The sequence below is a fragment of the Chenopodium quinoa genome, unplaced genomic scaffold, assembly GCF_001683475.1.
Source record: "Chenopodium quinoa cultivar QQ74 unplaced genomic scaffold, ASM168347v1, whole genome shotgun sequence".
NCBI classification, from domain to species: Eukaryota; Viridiplantae; Streptophyta; class Magnoliopsida; order Caryophyllales; family Amaranthaceae; genus Chenopodium; species Chenopodium quinoa.
Genome location: NW_018744367.1, coordinates 1961840 through 1979457, shown reverse-complemented (window position 1 = coordinate 1979457; position 17618 = coordinate 1961840). Strand labels below are relative to the sequence as shown.

General features: G+C 38.0%; 1 protein-coding gene across 1 annotated transcript; it reads right to left on the bottom strand.

Annotated features, from left to right (window-relative positions):
* Nucleotides 1-7831: 7831 nt before the first annotated feature.
* LOC110696522 (zinc finger BED domain-containing protein RICESLEEPER 3-like) lies at nt 7832-12279 on the bottom strand. The gene is made up of 4 exons (XM_021873833.1): nt 11956-12279; nt 9652-10354; nt 9280-9461; nt 7832-8103 (listed from the first exon to the last, which is right to left on the bottom strand). Exons 2-4 carry the CDS (start codon nt 10335-10337, stop codon nt 7994-7996), a joined length of 978 nt encoding a protein of 325 aa, XP_021729525.1. The 5' UTR covers nt 10338-10354; nt 11956-12279; the 3' UTR covers nt 7832-7993.
* Between the last annotated feature and the right edge of the window lie 5339 nt (nt 12280-17618).

Sequence of the window (17618 nt, the reverse complement as noted above, 5' to 3'; positions counted from 1 at the left end):
TCCCTTGAAGATTTTCATCTGACTCAAGTGCCGAGATCAGAAAACAACCAGGCGGATGCACTTTCAAAATTAGCATCATCCGCCTCTTGTGATACTCCTCGAACTGTTTTTTGGGAAGTAATGGAGAAGAGAAGCATCGAGGAAGACCCTATTGGAATCCTAGACAGAAGCTCAACCTGGATGGATCCAATCAGGGCATATCTGACAGACGGTACCCTGCCGGATGATCATCACCAGGCGGCAGCGCTGAAAAAACGGGCAGCTTGTTTTGAAATGATAAGGGGAGAACTTCACAAAAGAGGGTACCTTCAACCCTACTTAAAGTGTGTTACTCCAGAAAAAGGACGAGAGATACTAGACGATCTTCACTCTGGTTACTGCGCTTCCCATATAAGCGGTAGGTCGCTTGCTCAACGGACAAGGCGGCAGGGCTACTTTTGGCCTACTTTAGAAGCAGATGCAATGGAGATGGTGAAAAAATGTGACAAGTGCCAAAGGTTTGGCAAACTAATTCACCGTCCGGCTACTGACCTGACTACCATTCATAGCCCACTACCGTTTGCTAAGTGGGGCATGGATATTCTGGGTCCCTATACGCCTGCTACAGGCGGAAGGAGGTACATACTTGTTGCAGTCGACTACTTCACTAAATGGGTGGAGGCGGAGGCTGTAAAGGGAATCAAGACGAAGGATGTAATTTCATTCATCTGGAAAAATGTCATCACTCGGTTCGGGGTTCCCATGTCTATGGTTTTTGATAATGGTCCCCAATTTGAGACGCCTGTTCTCAAAAGCTGGTTGGGTGACCAAGGAATTGCACACCACTTTGCATCAGTCGGCGGTCCACAAGCAAACGGCCAGGTAGAAGCCTTTAATAGAATCATCTCAGACGGTCTCAAGAAAAAGATTGAACGAGCAGGCGGCCTATGGGCGGATGAATTACCACATGTTCTCTGGGCCATTAGGACGACTGAAAAAGGGGCGACTGGAGAAACTCCATTCCTCCTAACTTATGGTGCGGAAGCTGTTCTTCCAATTGAACACTACGAGCCGACTCTTCGAGTAATGCTATATGACGAAGAGGCAAACTGGGAAGCCATGCGCCTGACATTAGACTCACTCCCAGAAAGGAGGGGCAATGCTGTCTTACGCCATGAAATTTACCGCCTGAGAATGACCAGATCATACAACAAAAAAGTACACAGGCGTCCACTCAAAGTGGGGGACTTTGTACTTAGAAAAATGGAAACAGTTGGTAGGGCTAATGAGTCTGGCAAATTAACTCCCAACTGGGAAGGACCCTACCGAATCTATGAAGAGGTCAGGGACGGTACCTACCGTCTGGAAACACCAGACAGCCAACCGTTGCCTCGAACCTGGAATGTAGATAATCTTAAGAAATATTTCTTTTGAATGATGTAAATAGTCGAGGGCTACTTAATAAAAGTTTGATGTTTCATTCAATTTTGTACTAAGAGGGGCATGCCTACTGACAAACAGTCGGCTACTCTCCATGTTTAATTTTCATTTTTACCTAAGAGGGGCATGCCTACTAACAAACAGTCGGCTACTCTTCATGTTTAATTTTTATTCTTACTTAAGAGGGGCACGCCGCTTGTTCCACACAACCGGCTACTCTCCCATAACACAGTTCACCAAGAACTATCAAAGGCTCATGGCTGAAATGATCAGACCAGGCGCCAAGCCAACTGATCCAAATATAAGTTTAATTCGACCTGTCCCAACATTATAGCAGGCGTCCGACGGCATCCATCTGGATGAAATTCGTCGCAGAGAGCAGCTCCCTTTTGGGTGGAACATTGTTCTATAAAATCATTACACGACACCTATACGACTGTCTAACCAAGACAACCACGTAGCCGTTTCCCGAACAAGGATACCTCTCACTTAACTGACTAATCAGATCAAACAACTGTTCGCACTAACCATCCGTGTCAACCAACCGACTGAACTACTTGGGATAAGAACAGTCGGTAGCCTATGAGTTAATAGCCAACAAACATTGGCGAATAAAGGGGAACAACCGGTACCCACCGCTTGAAACCTCTACTACTCAGTCACTCGGCGACTAGGTAACAATCATGTTTACTTGGTCACTCCTTAAAAATTTAGTATGAAACTAAAAAGGTGTTCATACAGCGACTGTTCACACTAGATTAAATGTGGCGGGGAACAGTCGGCCTGGACCGACTAGAGTCTCTAGACTAAAAACAAAACAAACAAGACAGGTAGGAAACCACCTTCCTACTTGGTTGAAGGGGATCCAGTCTTTAAAGTGGCCGACTGATCGCTTAGCCTGGAAACAGACAACCAGTCGTCCAGGGGCATAGGTGGCGTGACTAACTACCTCGTACCTGTCCGCAACTATCGACCATGCAAAACAGTCACTATAGTATGCAATTGGATATCAGAGTTTCGATACTTAACAAATTCGAAACGAAACAAATTCGAAACATTTTGGCAAAAAGGCATCCACGTGGCATTAACAGCCGGCCAGAAGGACCGGCATAAATATTCATACCCCCGGCCCCTTGGCCGGGTAAAAGATACAAAAAGAAGCCGGTCATTAAGACCGGCAAAATATTCAAAACCCCGGCCCCTTGGCCGGGTAAACAGAAACAAACGGCACGCATGCCGTAAAAAGAAGACATAAAGCTTAAGAAGGGGGCAGATCTTCAATAATAGCAGCTGCCGTCTGGTCAGTACTCTTTTTGCTGGACTCGGCTTCAGCTGCATCCTTCTTCGATGCATCCACCCCAAGCGGCACAAGCGCCACTACCGGCTCCTCCTCCTCCAACGCCTCGTCCTCAGTAGCCGCCAGGATCTCTTGATTATATCTATCAGAACACTGGCGGTACGTTTTTTTCCATGAGGAAAAGTCGGCATTGGGGAAGAGGCGGCCCCAGGTCAGGCGCTGGATCTGAGCAGAGTCTTCCATCATCTCTCGGACCAGCTCCTTCTTTTCTTGCTCGGCCTTTGCCGAGAGCTCTTGAGTAAGACTCTTCTCCTGGGTCACCAGGCATTCCTTAACGTGTGCCAAGGATTTCTCCAAGGTGTCGTATGAGGACATTTTTTGGCGAAGAGGTCTCAGCTCAGCCTTGAGATTGTTGATGGTCGCCTCCAGCTCATTATTTTTCTTCTGGGCCGCCTCTAACTGAGCCCGGATAGCAGAAGTAGCCTGCGCCTGATAATAAAGAATATCAATTGTCAAAACCTCATTTTGGGCAATTTGAAACATTGCCTTATCACAGTTAGAGGCGGCCATAGCTTTTGCAGCCTTTACCTCTTTGTTCTTCCTGTCAAGCGGCTTGCGAAGGCCGTTCACTCGGAGCAGGGCCTAAGTAAAAGGGAACAGGCGTCAGTTTTCAAACAAAAAACAGGCGTCCTGGAATTTAAATAACCAAAAATATGCTAAGTATACCTCAGCAAGGACCCCTGCAATCCCGTCTAGGTCAAGGGTGCCGACACCCCTGACCGCCTCCCTCTCAGCCGGAGGGACGGCTTTGATCATAGACTTGGCCACCTCGACAAAGTCTGGCTCATGAGGGCCGGCTGCATCAAGCATAAACAAACGAGTTAGACCTAGTAAAGAAGGGAGCAAGTCTAAATTCACAAGGACAGCTTCATACTTCTAGGCGGCCCGATTGGAGTTTCCTGGCAGTACCAGGAGAGCTCGCAACAGTCGTCCTTCGGGTCTTGGAGTCCGGCTGTTGGGAAGAAGAGGCTCTTGGAGTGCCCGTCTAAAAAAAAAACACTCGGTCAGTATATGCATAGACCCAACTCCAAAAAGAGAGTGAAAGGTTCGGAGCTCACCAAGGGCGCCCCCTTGTTGGGGGAGTCGGTTGAGGATTGTTGCATGATGGAGGCTCGCAACATGGCCGCTGCAGTCTTGGAGGCGGTAATTTTGCTCATGGCGTCCGCTGCAAGAACAAATAGCAAAGTTAATAAAAAGTCATAATAGTAATGCATGGAAAAACAAAGTATTCGACAGGCCGGCTACCTCTTGAGCACCGACTGCTGAGGCCACAGGCGGCCAAAAAGTACTCGTCATAAAGCCATATGAAGTTCGGGACGCAGTGCAGGGGTACTTGCTCTCCTACCCCTGTAGTAGAGTCGACCCTCGACTCTACTTTAAAGAGTCCTTTATCCAGGATCTCTTTCTTAGCTTTGGGGGGAACAGGCGGCATGCTGCGGCCGCCTGCAAGAAGAGGCGGATTCCTGTTCCACCTGTTGAAGCGCTTGTTCAGCTCTGTGTCTGAACTTTCAATGATAAGAAAGGTGTTTCGCCAATCCTTCCACTTGTTTTCTTTACCTCTTGTCATGAGGTAGCCTCTGTGGCTCGTCAATTGATACCAGCCGGTACCGCCTGCCTTAGGGGTCCGGCTGAGGTAGTTCATGTGGGCGAAAGCCTCGAAGTTTGGCTCCACCCCGTGCAGTTCGCACCCGGCCACATAGCCGAGTACGTTGACCCAGGAGTTTGGGGCTAACTGCCATAACCCCAACTCATACCCATCCAAGATCCGCTGAACAGCCGGATGTAGTGGGAAGCGCAGCCCAGCCCTGATGGCCGCCTCGTAGCAGCCAAAGCAGGCGCTATCATAACTAGTACCAGCCGGCCAGACGACTGTGTCTTCTGGATCCGGCACGAAAACTAAAAAGCCGGGCCCATTGTGTGGTTCGCAATAAAGCTCCCCACTCTCTCTTGCATGGCCGTGATCCGGCCCCGTGGGACAGTGCAGTAGTAAGGGGTATTTTTCTCTCTGTAAGAGGCGGATGGCTCCGCCCAATTGTCCCCCTTCTCAACTGCGTGAGAAAGCCTCGCCTCTTGAAGGCGGTTGTTTTTCTCTTCTGTGTCCAGAGAAGCATGACCAGAAGAGCTAGACTCGGATTCGTCCTCTGACGAGTCCGAAGAGGACGACTCCTCCCCTCTCCCAGAGGGGCCCGCCTTCTCTCCTTCAAAAGGAGCAGGAGAGAATGTAGACTTGTCAACTGTAAAATGGGAAGGGGTCACTTTGACCCCTCCCTCAGAACTGTCGGCTTTCAAGCCGCTTTGGTTCACTTCCACATCTGGCGCCTGGTCAGATGTTTCACTAATTGGCACCCTGTGGGAGGAGTCGTCTGAGTTCGAGATCATGTTCTGCATAGACACAGAGACAGTCGGACTTTGTATAAAGGGCAAAGATGGGTCCGGAAAAGGGCAGGCGGCACTCCTAGTCCTAGATTCAGCCGTCCCCGGTGACCGGCTGATCACTAACCTAGGTCGTGTCGTGTGCTTCCGTGGTGCCATTCCAAAAAAGAAAAAAATAAAGAGAAAATTAAGAGTAAGAGAACCGACGGTTACCTGAACGAGTGAAGTTGACGGAGTTCTGGAAATCCTGTGTAGTCGGCTTGTCAGAGAAGGCGGTAGGCAGAAAGAGTCCGAAATGTCAGAGCAAGTTCAGGGGTCCGAATGTTCTCTCTAAAAAGTTCTCAAGAGTGAAAATGACTGAAGTCAACACACCCTTATATAGGCAAAGTGAGAAGGCGAAGGGTCACTTCCAAAATTCAAAATTTGGACGGGAGAATCTCTCGGCCTTTCGCCGAGTGACACCTGTAGCAGGCCGTCGCCTGTCACGGTGCGACACCTGTCACAGGTAACACGTGACCAGTCACGTGCCACCTGTGAGGGGCAAATGATTAGGGGATTTTTATCCACTAATCAGCATCCGACACGTGGGCCAGCCAGGTTTCGCCACGTGTCCTTCACGTAGGCCAATAGGAGTCTGCCACGTGTCATTAAGAGATTCGTCCTCCTTGGACCAATTGCAATGTGACACGTGTCCACCCATGCCAAATGGGAAAACCGGCCAACAAGGCCCAATCATTGTGGGAGGCCCAGTCGGCCTTAGGTTTAACCTAAACCTAGTACTGGCACGCATCCCAAGGCATATAAATATGCCCATTAATCCTCATTAAGGGGGATTACGCACACTTAACACTCTCACCTAGAGAGAACCAATTACTTTTATTTTCCGCATTAATTACTCCTTAATCATGTACTAACTTGACCGTCGGAGGCGGATCTCCAATCGTCCGGAGCATCCGTTTGTTTTGTAGGTACAGGCGTCCGGTTCCAGTCTCAGAATTGTAACTCTCCCGCAGGACATCAGAAAACCCCGAAACAGTAACCAAAAGAAGGCTATAGATTACAGCGATATGAAAGAATGTATGAAAAATGTACTATTTGCTACAACGATCGTAACTCTGCTGAAGGAATGTTTTTATTTGATTCAATTGTCATGTATTTATTAGATTTAAATCTATTTGTAGATGTCGTATGATATGTTAATTATGAATCAATCTTTATTAAAAAAAAAGAGGTATTACGAAGTAATCCGTAGAAAAGATCCTATTTTGCTAATTTTTTAAAATGGTTTTTTTCTCACAAAAATGGTGACATGGATAGTCCTGACTAATTTTCTTTTAATTAAACTCAATTAAGGCTATGTTTAGTTTACTATATTTCATGACCTTATTACTTACTCCCCGTATCAAATTATATTAGAAAAATGAGTTCAAATCTGATCAGATTAGAAAAAACTTACCCCTCCGTATTTTATTACTTGCTCCATTTTTCTTGAGCACACATGCTGATGTAAATCTTTGATCAATAATATTTTTAATTAACAATAAGTATAAATTATAACAATTGAAAATTAATAATTTATTCGTTGAGACATTTCAACAAGTATCCATAAAACTATATTTTTCCTTAGGTATAAACTACAAACATTAATCAAGGTCAAATAAATAGTGCAAAAAGTGCAAATGGAGTAAGTAATACGAAGTAAGTAATAAAATACGGAGGGAGCACGATGAGAATTAGAAAATTAAAAAATGAAACAGAACTATCCTTTAAATTAAAAATTAGATGAAACCCGTGCGATACACGGTTTGTTTGTATTTTTCAAATAAAATATTTTACTATATATATATATTTATCAGATGATAAACTTTGTGATTTTATTCGCTTGCTTACTACTTGAATTTTTTATTGTAAAATAAATTATTAATTTTGCTTTTCATATTTAGATAAAATTCCTAATATAAAAAGATAATATTTTATTTCACAAAGTTTCATATGTCGCTGGCCATACCGTATGGTCGGGATTGCTTGGTTAGGGGTTACTCGGTTGATCAAGGGTTACTCGATCGATCAGGGGTTACTCGGATGGTCAGGAGTTACCCGGTCAGAGTATTGGTGTGTCTTAGCCGGCCACACGATATGGCCAGCCAAAATGAAAACACGCTGATTTTATTTTTATGATAAATATAAAATTTTAGATCTAAAATAAATTGCAATTCTTTTTTTCATTTGCTAAAATATAACATTTTCCTATGTCACGCTCTTAAATATCTTTAAAAAAAAACTCTCTTAATTTTTGTAAAAATATCATAATGTTGGTTCCATTTAGGGGTGTCAACGGGGCGGGGCGGGGCGGATTTTGGCATTCCCATCCCCATCCCCGCCTCACATTTTCATCCCCATCCCCATCCCCATCCCCATGTCGGGTCTGAAAATAATCCCCGTCCCCGCCCCGGCGGGTCCAACTCTAAAACCACCCCCGCCCCATCCCCGTCCCCGCCCCATACCCGCCAAACCCCCACCCCATACCCGCCAAACCCCCGCCCCATCCCCGCCAATTCCCCGCCCCATACCCGCCAACTTAGTATTGAGAAAAGCAACTGTCTTTCAAGTTTCAAGTGTCAACTGAAACCCTGCAGACTTCATAGTAGACTAATGAAAAAGTAGCAGTGCATACAAATCCCATTAACTCAAATCCAACAAAAACCACTGCAAGATCAACCATTTTAAAAATAACCATTTTAAAAAAAAAACACTAACTCCAAATTGTCCAAAGTCCAAATATTAAAAATAACTACAAGTCTACAAATATTCAAATACATAACAAGAAATTCATTAGGCCTTGAATTATTCGGTGCAAAGTCCACTTGTTCCAGAATCGATATCACATGTTTCAAATCCTTCCTCTAATTCTCCCACTAATTTAGCATATTCATCATCCTTAAATTCTCCACAATCTGCAAATACAATGTGAATTAATTAAAATAAATAAATAAATAATATTATTAATTAAATAAAATTTTATTTTAGCTATTTACTTTTAGAAGCAGCCCATATCCAATTTTGAGTACACATCAAAGCTTCTACAGCTTCCGGTAAAAGCCGACTACGATAAGGATTAAGAACCCGACCACTTGTGCTAAATGCGGACTCTGATGCAACAGTAGAAACAGGAATGCTCAATATATCTCGTGCTATTTGCTGAAGAATGGGATATGTGCCTCCATTTGTCTTCCACCAGTTAAGAATATCAAAATCTTGGACTAGAGGCACATTAGCAGCATCTAAATACTTATCCAAATCTGATATATCATGACTTGAGTCCTTATCTTGTTGTAAAAATTCAGCAAATTCTTGCATAAAGGTCTCTTCATTGGATTTGCTACTACTACCCAAATCAAAATCTTGTTGGTTGCTACTACCTTGAGTTTTACCCATCTTAGACCCATATTCATCAACCAATCTTCGTAGAAGATCACTAATTCTACTAACCTCAATTTCAAAGTCATGCTCATCAAAAATTTTTGCAAAATAAAAGCGAATAAGAGCCATTTTGTATCTAGGATCTAGTATTGTTGCCACTCCCATTAAGCCATTCACACTAGCCCAATACTTGTTATATTTTTGTAACATAATGTCGGCCATTTTCCTTACATAATCATGAGGAGATAAAAGCCAACCAGAAATAGCAATTCTCAAAGCACAAATTTTAGGAAAATAAAGATTGGCCGTAGGGTAATTTGTTCCTGAAAAACTAAGGGTAGTTTTACTAAACACTTCCAAATGTTCACATATTTTCTCAACTTTTTCCCAATCTTCAGGGGTCGGTGGATTCTTATATAAATTATTACGAGCACTTAAAACAACAAACACTTCTTTATAACTAGTAGCAATAGAAAGCATTTCATAAGTAGAATTCCACCGGGTTTTGCAATCAAGTGCTAACTTTCTACTACACTCAGGAGTTATTTGCTTAGCCACTTGTTCAAACCTTTGTACTCTCTTATCAGAAGCAGTCCAAAACACAACACTATCCCTAATTCTTTGAACACCATTTGATACCACAGCACTTAAACCATCTTGAACAATCAAATTTAATATGTGAGCACAACAACGCATATGAAAAAAATCACCTCGCAATAAAAGTGAGCCATATGGAAACACTCCTTTCAAAATTTCCATCATTGCATCATTAGTTGAACAATTATCCACGGTTATAGAAGACAACCTAAGATCAAGATTCCATGATTGAATGCTTTCTTTCAAAGCATCAGCAAGAACCTCAGCAGTATGAGGGGCGGGGACATATAAAAACCTACCAAAACCAATGAAAATAACATATATTATTTGTCTATTCAATACTATTGTGGATATATGGGCTCATTATTATCATCCATCATCACAACTTATAATTCTTATGATTTTAAAATTCACACAAAAAACTATAGCAATACAAAGACAACCAAAAAAAAATAAACAAGTTATAAGTAACCAGAAAACAATACCTTATGATCCGACTTTGCAACTTCCATGTATTATCAATAAAATGTGAGGTGACCGCCATATAACCTTTTCTCTGGTTGTCAGCTGTCCACATGTCAGTAGTTAAGGCAATCTTACCCTTTGCTTTCCTCAACAAGGTTGCAACATTCTCCTTCTCAAGCTCATATCTTTTCATAATATCTTTTCTAGTTGTGTTGCGAGACGGCACTTTAAATCCAGGTTGGAGTGTCTTGCTATATTTTCTAAAACCAATATGCTCAACCATGCTAATTGGATACTCATGCAAAATAATCATCTCTGCCAAGTCTCTTCTTCCATCTTCTTGGTGGAATTCGTAAGGAGCCAATGTCATCGTGTCATTCTTATCATTCAAGTTTTTTTTTGTACCAAACATTCTTGTTTGTCGAAGATCTTGACATACTCTCTTTGGACATATTTTTATATGATCTTTCAAATGAGTAGTTCCTGCTTTTGACCCACCAGCAAGTAGCTTGGAGCAATGGTTGCACTCAGCTTTTATCACATCCCCAACTCTCTTTCTCTTAAAATCAGACCACACTGCCGAAGTATGCCTACTAGTAATTGGTAGGAGAGAAGGATCGGAATTAGTCTCTAGAGGACTTTCATCATCATCTATTGCAATTGGAGTATTACTAGCGGAAGTGGGAACACTAGCGTTATTTGACATCTCAGACAAATTCTCCCCTGTAAAAATTAAATAAAGACAATTAATGCACTAGACATATTGACTACAGTATTGAACACATTTGACATCTCAGAAACAGCAATAATAAATTAATAATAGCAAATTAGCAATGCACAGCAGCAAAGGCAGATCATGCTTCTAGCACAGCTATCGGAAGATATCATGTTGAAAGGCCTATCAATGCATAATGTCATACTGTAACTGCTATGTTAATATATTGTTGCTGCTGCATAACCAGTTAACCACCTATCACACTAAGTCACTAACCACTACATACAGGATACAACACAAATTTATAGCCACTGAGCCACATAGATACAAACACAAACGCTCACACACACCATGCATCATTCATAGGCTAATAGCCAGTCATTTTCAATTCAAATTTAGTAAAAAATCAGTATATATATTTTGAACTACAATACAATCAAAATTCATCCCCACTTAATTATATACAAAGTGTGTTAAGTTAGTGTGTACTACAGAGATTGATCTTAGTAAATGAATTAAATAAAAAAAAAAAAGTAACTAAATCTATAATGATCGAATAAGTGGTCAAATGACATAATCCGAATTTAGTTATCACACATAAGCTAAAATAATAAACATAAACTTATAAGTCTGAAATTAATGAGAAAAACTAATTACAATCTATACATATTTCGACTTTATTATATCTATTTTGTGAAATTAAATATAAAAAAACAAGTAATGAAAATTCTAGATTAAAACCCTAATAAACTAAAAAATTTGGAGGTCATCATATTCATACATTATCATACAAAAAATAACAGTAATCAACACGAAAAAATTTGATTTTTTCTTTCCTAATAGTTTCACTAGAACAATTTCTGGGAAACGGGGCAAAGGGTAACCACTCACTCACCGTCTCTTAAACGAATAATTCACCACCAACAATCAGTGTTCTAGCAAATTAATCACCTCCATATAGATCAAAGCAAACCACTAATTAAAACCCAAAAAGGGCTACAAATCCTAATTCATGCAGTCTTTAAACAGCATTAAACCATTAATCATTCTTATCTTTGTACATTATTCAGTCAAAATCATATTTTCCAGGACCAATTAATGACTCTTTTAGCTAAATTGAAAACTAATGAAAAGTACTCATTCTGAATACTTTTTCTGATCAAAATTTGACCAGCACATACGAATTGAAACAAGAAACTCAGCTTACAATCACAACAACACCACACAAATGCAACAATTAGGAGTGTTTCAAGAATGAACCAAACCAAATTACAAATTAAAGTCACACCGAACAGAAATCAACGGCAACAAATGTTCTAATTTATAGCAAAGTACTAATGTAAAATTGTTAGAATGGTAATTTAAGGAGGTGTATATGAGCAATATGGCAATTGAAAAAAAAAAGTTCAATAATTGCATTAGATTGAAAGTATCATACAAATATAACACGAAACCCTAGCTCAATCAAATGAAATATTGAAAACCGCAATCGAACAAATCATAAATAAAAGACGAATCACATACTTTCAATCGAAAACCCAATTAAGAAATTCTTAATTGAACATATTGAATTAAGAAAACTCAAAGATAATAATGCGAAAACGTTTACCTAAATTGAATGAGTTGCAGCCTTGCAAGATCGAGGTTGAAGAAGAAGGATCGAAGAGATTTGATTGCAGACGAGGACCACGAGGTTGAAGAAGAAGGATCGAAGAGAGGGGTTTGAGGCTTGAGGAAGAGATTCAGCGCTTGAGACTGTGAGAGGAGAGAGTGAGGCAGTGAGGCTAGGGTTTTTGTTTTGAGAATGAGTGAATGACTGAATGAGGGTGGGTATTGGGTAAGAGAGTGAGGCAGTGAGGCTAGTCGGGTCTTATGCGGGTATGGGGTGGGTATAAAGCGGGTATGGGTCGGGTATGGAGTGGGTCAGGCGGGGCGGGGCGGGTACGGGGTGGGTCAGGCGGGGCAGGGCGGGGCGGGTATGGGGCGGGTCTGGGCGGGGCGGGTATTACATAACAACCATCCCCGCCCCATCACCCATGGCGGGTATGGATTTTAGACCCATCCCCGCCCCGCGACCCGCCAAAGCTAGACCCATCCCCGCCCCATCGGGGCGGGGATGGGGCGGGTCTCCTACTAGACCCGCCCCAGTGACATCCCTAGTTCCATTAATCAACCCAAATTAATCAACCCAAATTAATCATTTAATGTTATTCATGATAATTTTTAAAAATAATAATCTTATGTGTGGCTCTGATAATTTTTTATTTTTTATTATTATAATCCTACATAGCGCTTTAAAAAAAAAATTTATCTTACGTGGCATAATTGTAGCGTTTTAAAAATATTAATCTTACGTGGCGCTCTAATAATTTTTTAAAAATTAAAATCCTACGTGACTCTCTAAAATCTCGGGAAAAAAACCCCTTTATATATATACTAGTTTTGTGTCCCGTGTGATGCCCGGGTTATTTTATTGAATTTTAAGATAAATTTTTTATCTATATGTCAAATTTTAAAATATATCATTGATGCAAAATTAGTTAGGAATTGATGTGCTTTTGTGACGATTTAAACTATGTAGTAGGCATGTAATGACTAATAATAATACTGGCGAAAATGATCGAGTAAATACAAAAAAAAAATAAAAAAAAATAGCAAAGTATGAAATGTTAGAAATTTCTAAAAATTAGCAAAAAAAAAAAAATTAAATGAAAAAATTGTCCTAAGCCTGTTGGATTGACCCGAACCCAAAACTTTGGGCTAGGGTTGAACATTTCTTGACCCGTAACCTGAAGTAACTCGATTCGAAATGACTCATGACTCGACCCGATTGACATGTCTACATACAGTAATAAAATCAAATTAGATTGTGAAGTATATTATTTTAATCAATTAGAATATATTATAAATGGATGTTGTGCATTTTGAACTACTTCCTTCGCTCCAAAAATTATTATGATATAAAAAATAAATTTATATGATAATTATTGAGAGTTCTAATCTAATTATTTTTTGAATAAAATTATAATTCATTTTGTAAATATTGGTAATTTATCGAAAATAAAACTCTAAACTAACAATTTTATCCTAAAATTCTATCCAAATTTGATTGAAAATAGAATTATAACTTTTATATCCTACAAAGTCTATCTAAATCTATCCAACGTGGCACGACACTTGGCAAAAAGTTAGAACACCAAGTATTGTTGTTTCGTGGCCTACCTAAAAGTTTATTATTTGGTATTGAGTAAGTCTTGTATGTGGCTAGCCAAACGGTGTGGCCACATTGATTTATAAGAATAATCCTTATTTATATACTCCGTATATGAGTAATCCTATTTACTCATAAGAGTAACCTCATTTTGTCTATTAAAGTAACTCCAATTCATTATATGAGTAATATCAATTAATTTAGAAATAAGTAACCCCATTTGCTCATTCGAGTAACCCCTATTTTTTTTTTGTTTTAAAAAATTGAAAGAATGATTCCACTTATGTAAGAAAGTAACCTTTTTTTTTCATTTAAATAACCCACATACGTCAAGGTAACCTCATTTGCTCATCACCATAACCCCTTATTACTTATTTAATTGTCTTATATGTAACACCATGTGGCTAGCCACATATAAGAATTTGTGTTTGGTATTTTATCGAGAATAAAACTCTAAACTAACAATTTTATCCTAAAATTCTATCCAAATTTGATTGAAATTACAATTCTAAACTAACTTTTTCTATCCTACGAAGTCTATGTAAATCTATCCAACGTGGCATGACACTTTGCGAAAAAATAGAATGCCAAGTGTCGTTATCTCGTGACCTGCCTAAAAGTTTAGCTTTATATATTAGTTACTAGTATGTACCCCGAGCGATGTCTCGAATTCACTCCGCAATATATATTCTTATTGGCTACTTATAAAATAATTGTTATTTTCTAGAAGGCATTATCACTATGTGTAAATATATCCACGATTTCATTGATATTTCAATTGAAGTTAAGATTACGACCATCGAGTTAATAAATTATAATATAATGATGTTAAAGATAAGAGAAAAAATTGATGGTAGAATTTTTTAAAATATTTAAAATGGTGGTAGTATCACCTGTACTTTGAAATATAATATTAGCTCACAATTCACATACACAATTGATTAAAAATGGTATGATGTTGTGTTTCTTCAAGTCAAATACATACCATTATAGGTTCAAATTCTAAGAGATGTAATGATAAGCACAATTGATACATTGTCTACATCAAGATGGTAGTTGTATGTTCGGCTATTTTTCCCCATAGTGTTATCAAGTATGTTTGTCCACTGTATTAAAATATGAGAATAGACGAATAGTCTTTAATTAGGATATTAATATAGATATATAATTGATTATAATTTTTAATACTAAATAATTATACCTTGTGTCTTCTAAAATGATTTCTCGTAATAATATAGATCAGATAGACCTTTCTGGCTTTATGGTTAAATCTCCAATTCCTCTTAGTTGGCCTAATACTTCTGCATTATAAATAAAGTAGAACAATTATATATGGTACAGAGTGTTATATATAATGATAATTATAGACCGAGTTTGAATAGTGATATAAATCTATAAAAACATGTGAGTTGAAAACTGAGTTGCATTGTTGCTTGATTAACTCATCATCCCCATGATTAAACTTTTGTCTAGGGATTTTTGGATCATCTTTCTTTAGTAATTGAGTCGAGGTTGCAAAATTGAAAAATATCATGTGATCATTTGTGACAATCCTCCACTCTTTCTTGTTAGACGTCACATTAAAGTTCTTAATCATATATATATCCCTCTCTGAGCATTTCTCTAAAATCATATGCATCTTTTCGTTTAATTTAATTGAAGCATGTATGTATTGTCTCTGTTTCATTAGCTTCGTTAGTTCTTATTTTGAAGAGATATAAGGTTAATAACATATATAAAAATATTGGAATAATACATGGTAGTTGTTGTGCAAAATACTTATATCTCCTAGTATCATGTCAATACCTAGAAAATGATTGGTTTTCGGGCTAATTACATCCCCAATTTAATTAGTGATTCTTACTTTTAAAGTCCATCCTTGCCTCTCATTGCTAATCTTCAAGTCCTTGATGAGATTATATTTTTCTAGTTCCAACGATGTCCTATCTCTAAAAAATCATTAGGAAACAAAAAACATGTTAATTATATATAAATTATAGAGGGAAAAAAATTGACATACATCAACATCTCCTGTAATGATGCAAGCATTCTATTATACAGACTACACGCGTATATCAAATAATCCCAAAAAATATATATATGGAAGATTTTATTGTTAGCGATAATATAATTCCTTGTTGATTAAACATGCAAGGATTTTTTTTTTTTTTTTTTTTGACAACAGGTAAAAAAGGAGGCTAGCTCTCAATTTACTCAGCTCGAAACAAATAATTACGAAAATAAAAAAAATTGGTCAAGGATAGTCTCTACGCAAGAAGTTAGTATTTATAAGATGATTTTCAAAGCTTTCTGTTTTATGCAATAGGTTTCTTTTGTTTTGTGGACTTTTAAAAGGCCATTAACAAACATGAGCCCATTAGGATCAATTGATTTGAAGGAATCAAATGGTGCACGCAAAACATATCTTTATATAATTGCACGATTTGTTTGTTTGATTTTTTGTTTTTAATATAGACGATTGTCTATTTGAAATTTTAATTCTGATGGTACTATGATAGCAATTAGTATTTGATTTGATATATTTTCATTATTACTTATCGAAAATAAAACTCTAATAATAACTTTTTTATCCTAAACAAATCTATCAGATTCGTCGCTTAATTATCATCAAACGTGTCAAAGTAATCTGATATGTCGCCTACGTGGCGCGACACTTGGCAAAAAGTTGAAACGCCGAGTGCCGTTGTCTCGTGACCTGGCTAAAAGTTTAGCTTTATATATTAGTTATAATTTTGTGCCCAGGCGATGCGCAGATCGTTGATAAAATTTTGTAGTTTTTGTAGTTTTGTTTGTAAATACATATCTATGTTATTATTGACTTGAAATTATTTTATATTGAACTTAAATTATTTTTACTGAACTGAAAGTATATTTACCAATTACTGATAAAAACTTATTTTTACCGATTCTCTATTATTTTTTAAATAAATTAAATAACAATGTATTTTGTATGCGGCTAACCACATCATTTGGCCGGACAAAATAACCTCTATAAAATTGACCGAGTAACCCCTGTAATACTAACTGAGTAAACTCTAACACTGACTAAGTAACCCCTATCTATAACACTGATTGAGTAACCACTATAACACTAACTAAGTAACCCATATAGCCCTATCGAAGTAACTCTTGTAATAGTTTATGACACGGTTTGGCCAACTACGTATTAAAGGTTGTGATTAAATATATTATAAATGGATCTTATTTTAAAGAATTTTTTAAAACGAATTTGATGATGGAAATAGAATTGAGTTATAGAATATTTATTAAAAGTTATGATTAATTTTGCATATATGAAATATTAGAACTCTATCAATAATAAAACTCTATACAACAATTTTATCTTAAAAAATCTATCCAAAAATTATTTACTTAGCATTATATGTGTCACAATAATACTTATTTATCTCCAATGTGGCGCAACACTTGGCGAAAAACTGGAATGCCAAGTGTCGCTGTCTCGTGGACTGGCTAAAAAGTTTAGCTTTATATCCGGGCGATGCCCGGATGGTTGATAAAAGTTTAGGATAAACTTTTTGAATTGAATGTTAAATACGATCACATCCTTTTGATAATGTAGGATATTTAGAGATACTGAACTGAAATTATTTTTACTGAACTAAAAGTATTTTTACCAAAACCAAAATTATTTTTCATGATTAAAACTTATTTTCACTGATTTGAAAATAAATTAAATATATTATAAATGAATCTTATTTTAAAGAACTTTTTAAAACGAATTTTATGATGGAAATAGTACCGAATTATAAGATATTTATTTAAAGTTATGATTAATTTGTATATATGAAATATTAGAAGTATATCGATAATAAAACTCTATACAACATTTTTATCTTTAAATTTTTTTCCAAATTTCGCTTACTTAGTATCATATGTGTCACAATAATACCTAGTTTTGGACATTTTTTTTTTTTGATAACTTAAATTTCCAAAATGACAAGTTTTGTCAAATTCAAGGCGTTGAGATGAATAGAGAAAGATTCATTTCGGTTGAAGGGAATCTTGGCTCCGTTTGGTAG

What these genes read in the sequence shown, in the direction of transcription:
- LOC110696522 (XM_021873833.1), bottom strand. Translation starts at nt 10,337, where the DNA reads ATGTCAAATAACGCTAGTGTTCCCACTTCCGCTAGTAATACTCCAATT. An exon ending in TTGCAAAGTCGGATCATAAG is followed by an intron (nt 9,462 to 9,651) that starts GTATTGTTTTCT and finishes TGGTTTTGGTAG; the next exon opens with GTTTTTATATGTCCCCGCCC. An exon ending in TGGCTCACTTTTATTGCGAG is followed by an intron (nt 8,104 to 9,279) that starts GTGATTTTTTTC and finishes TTGTATTTGCAG; the next exon opens with ATTGTGGAGAATTTAAGGAT.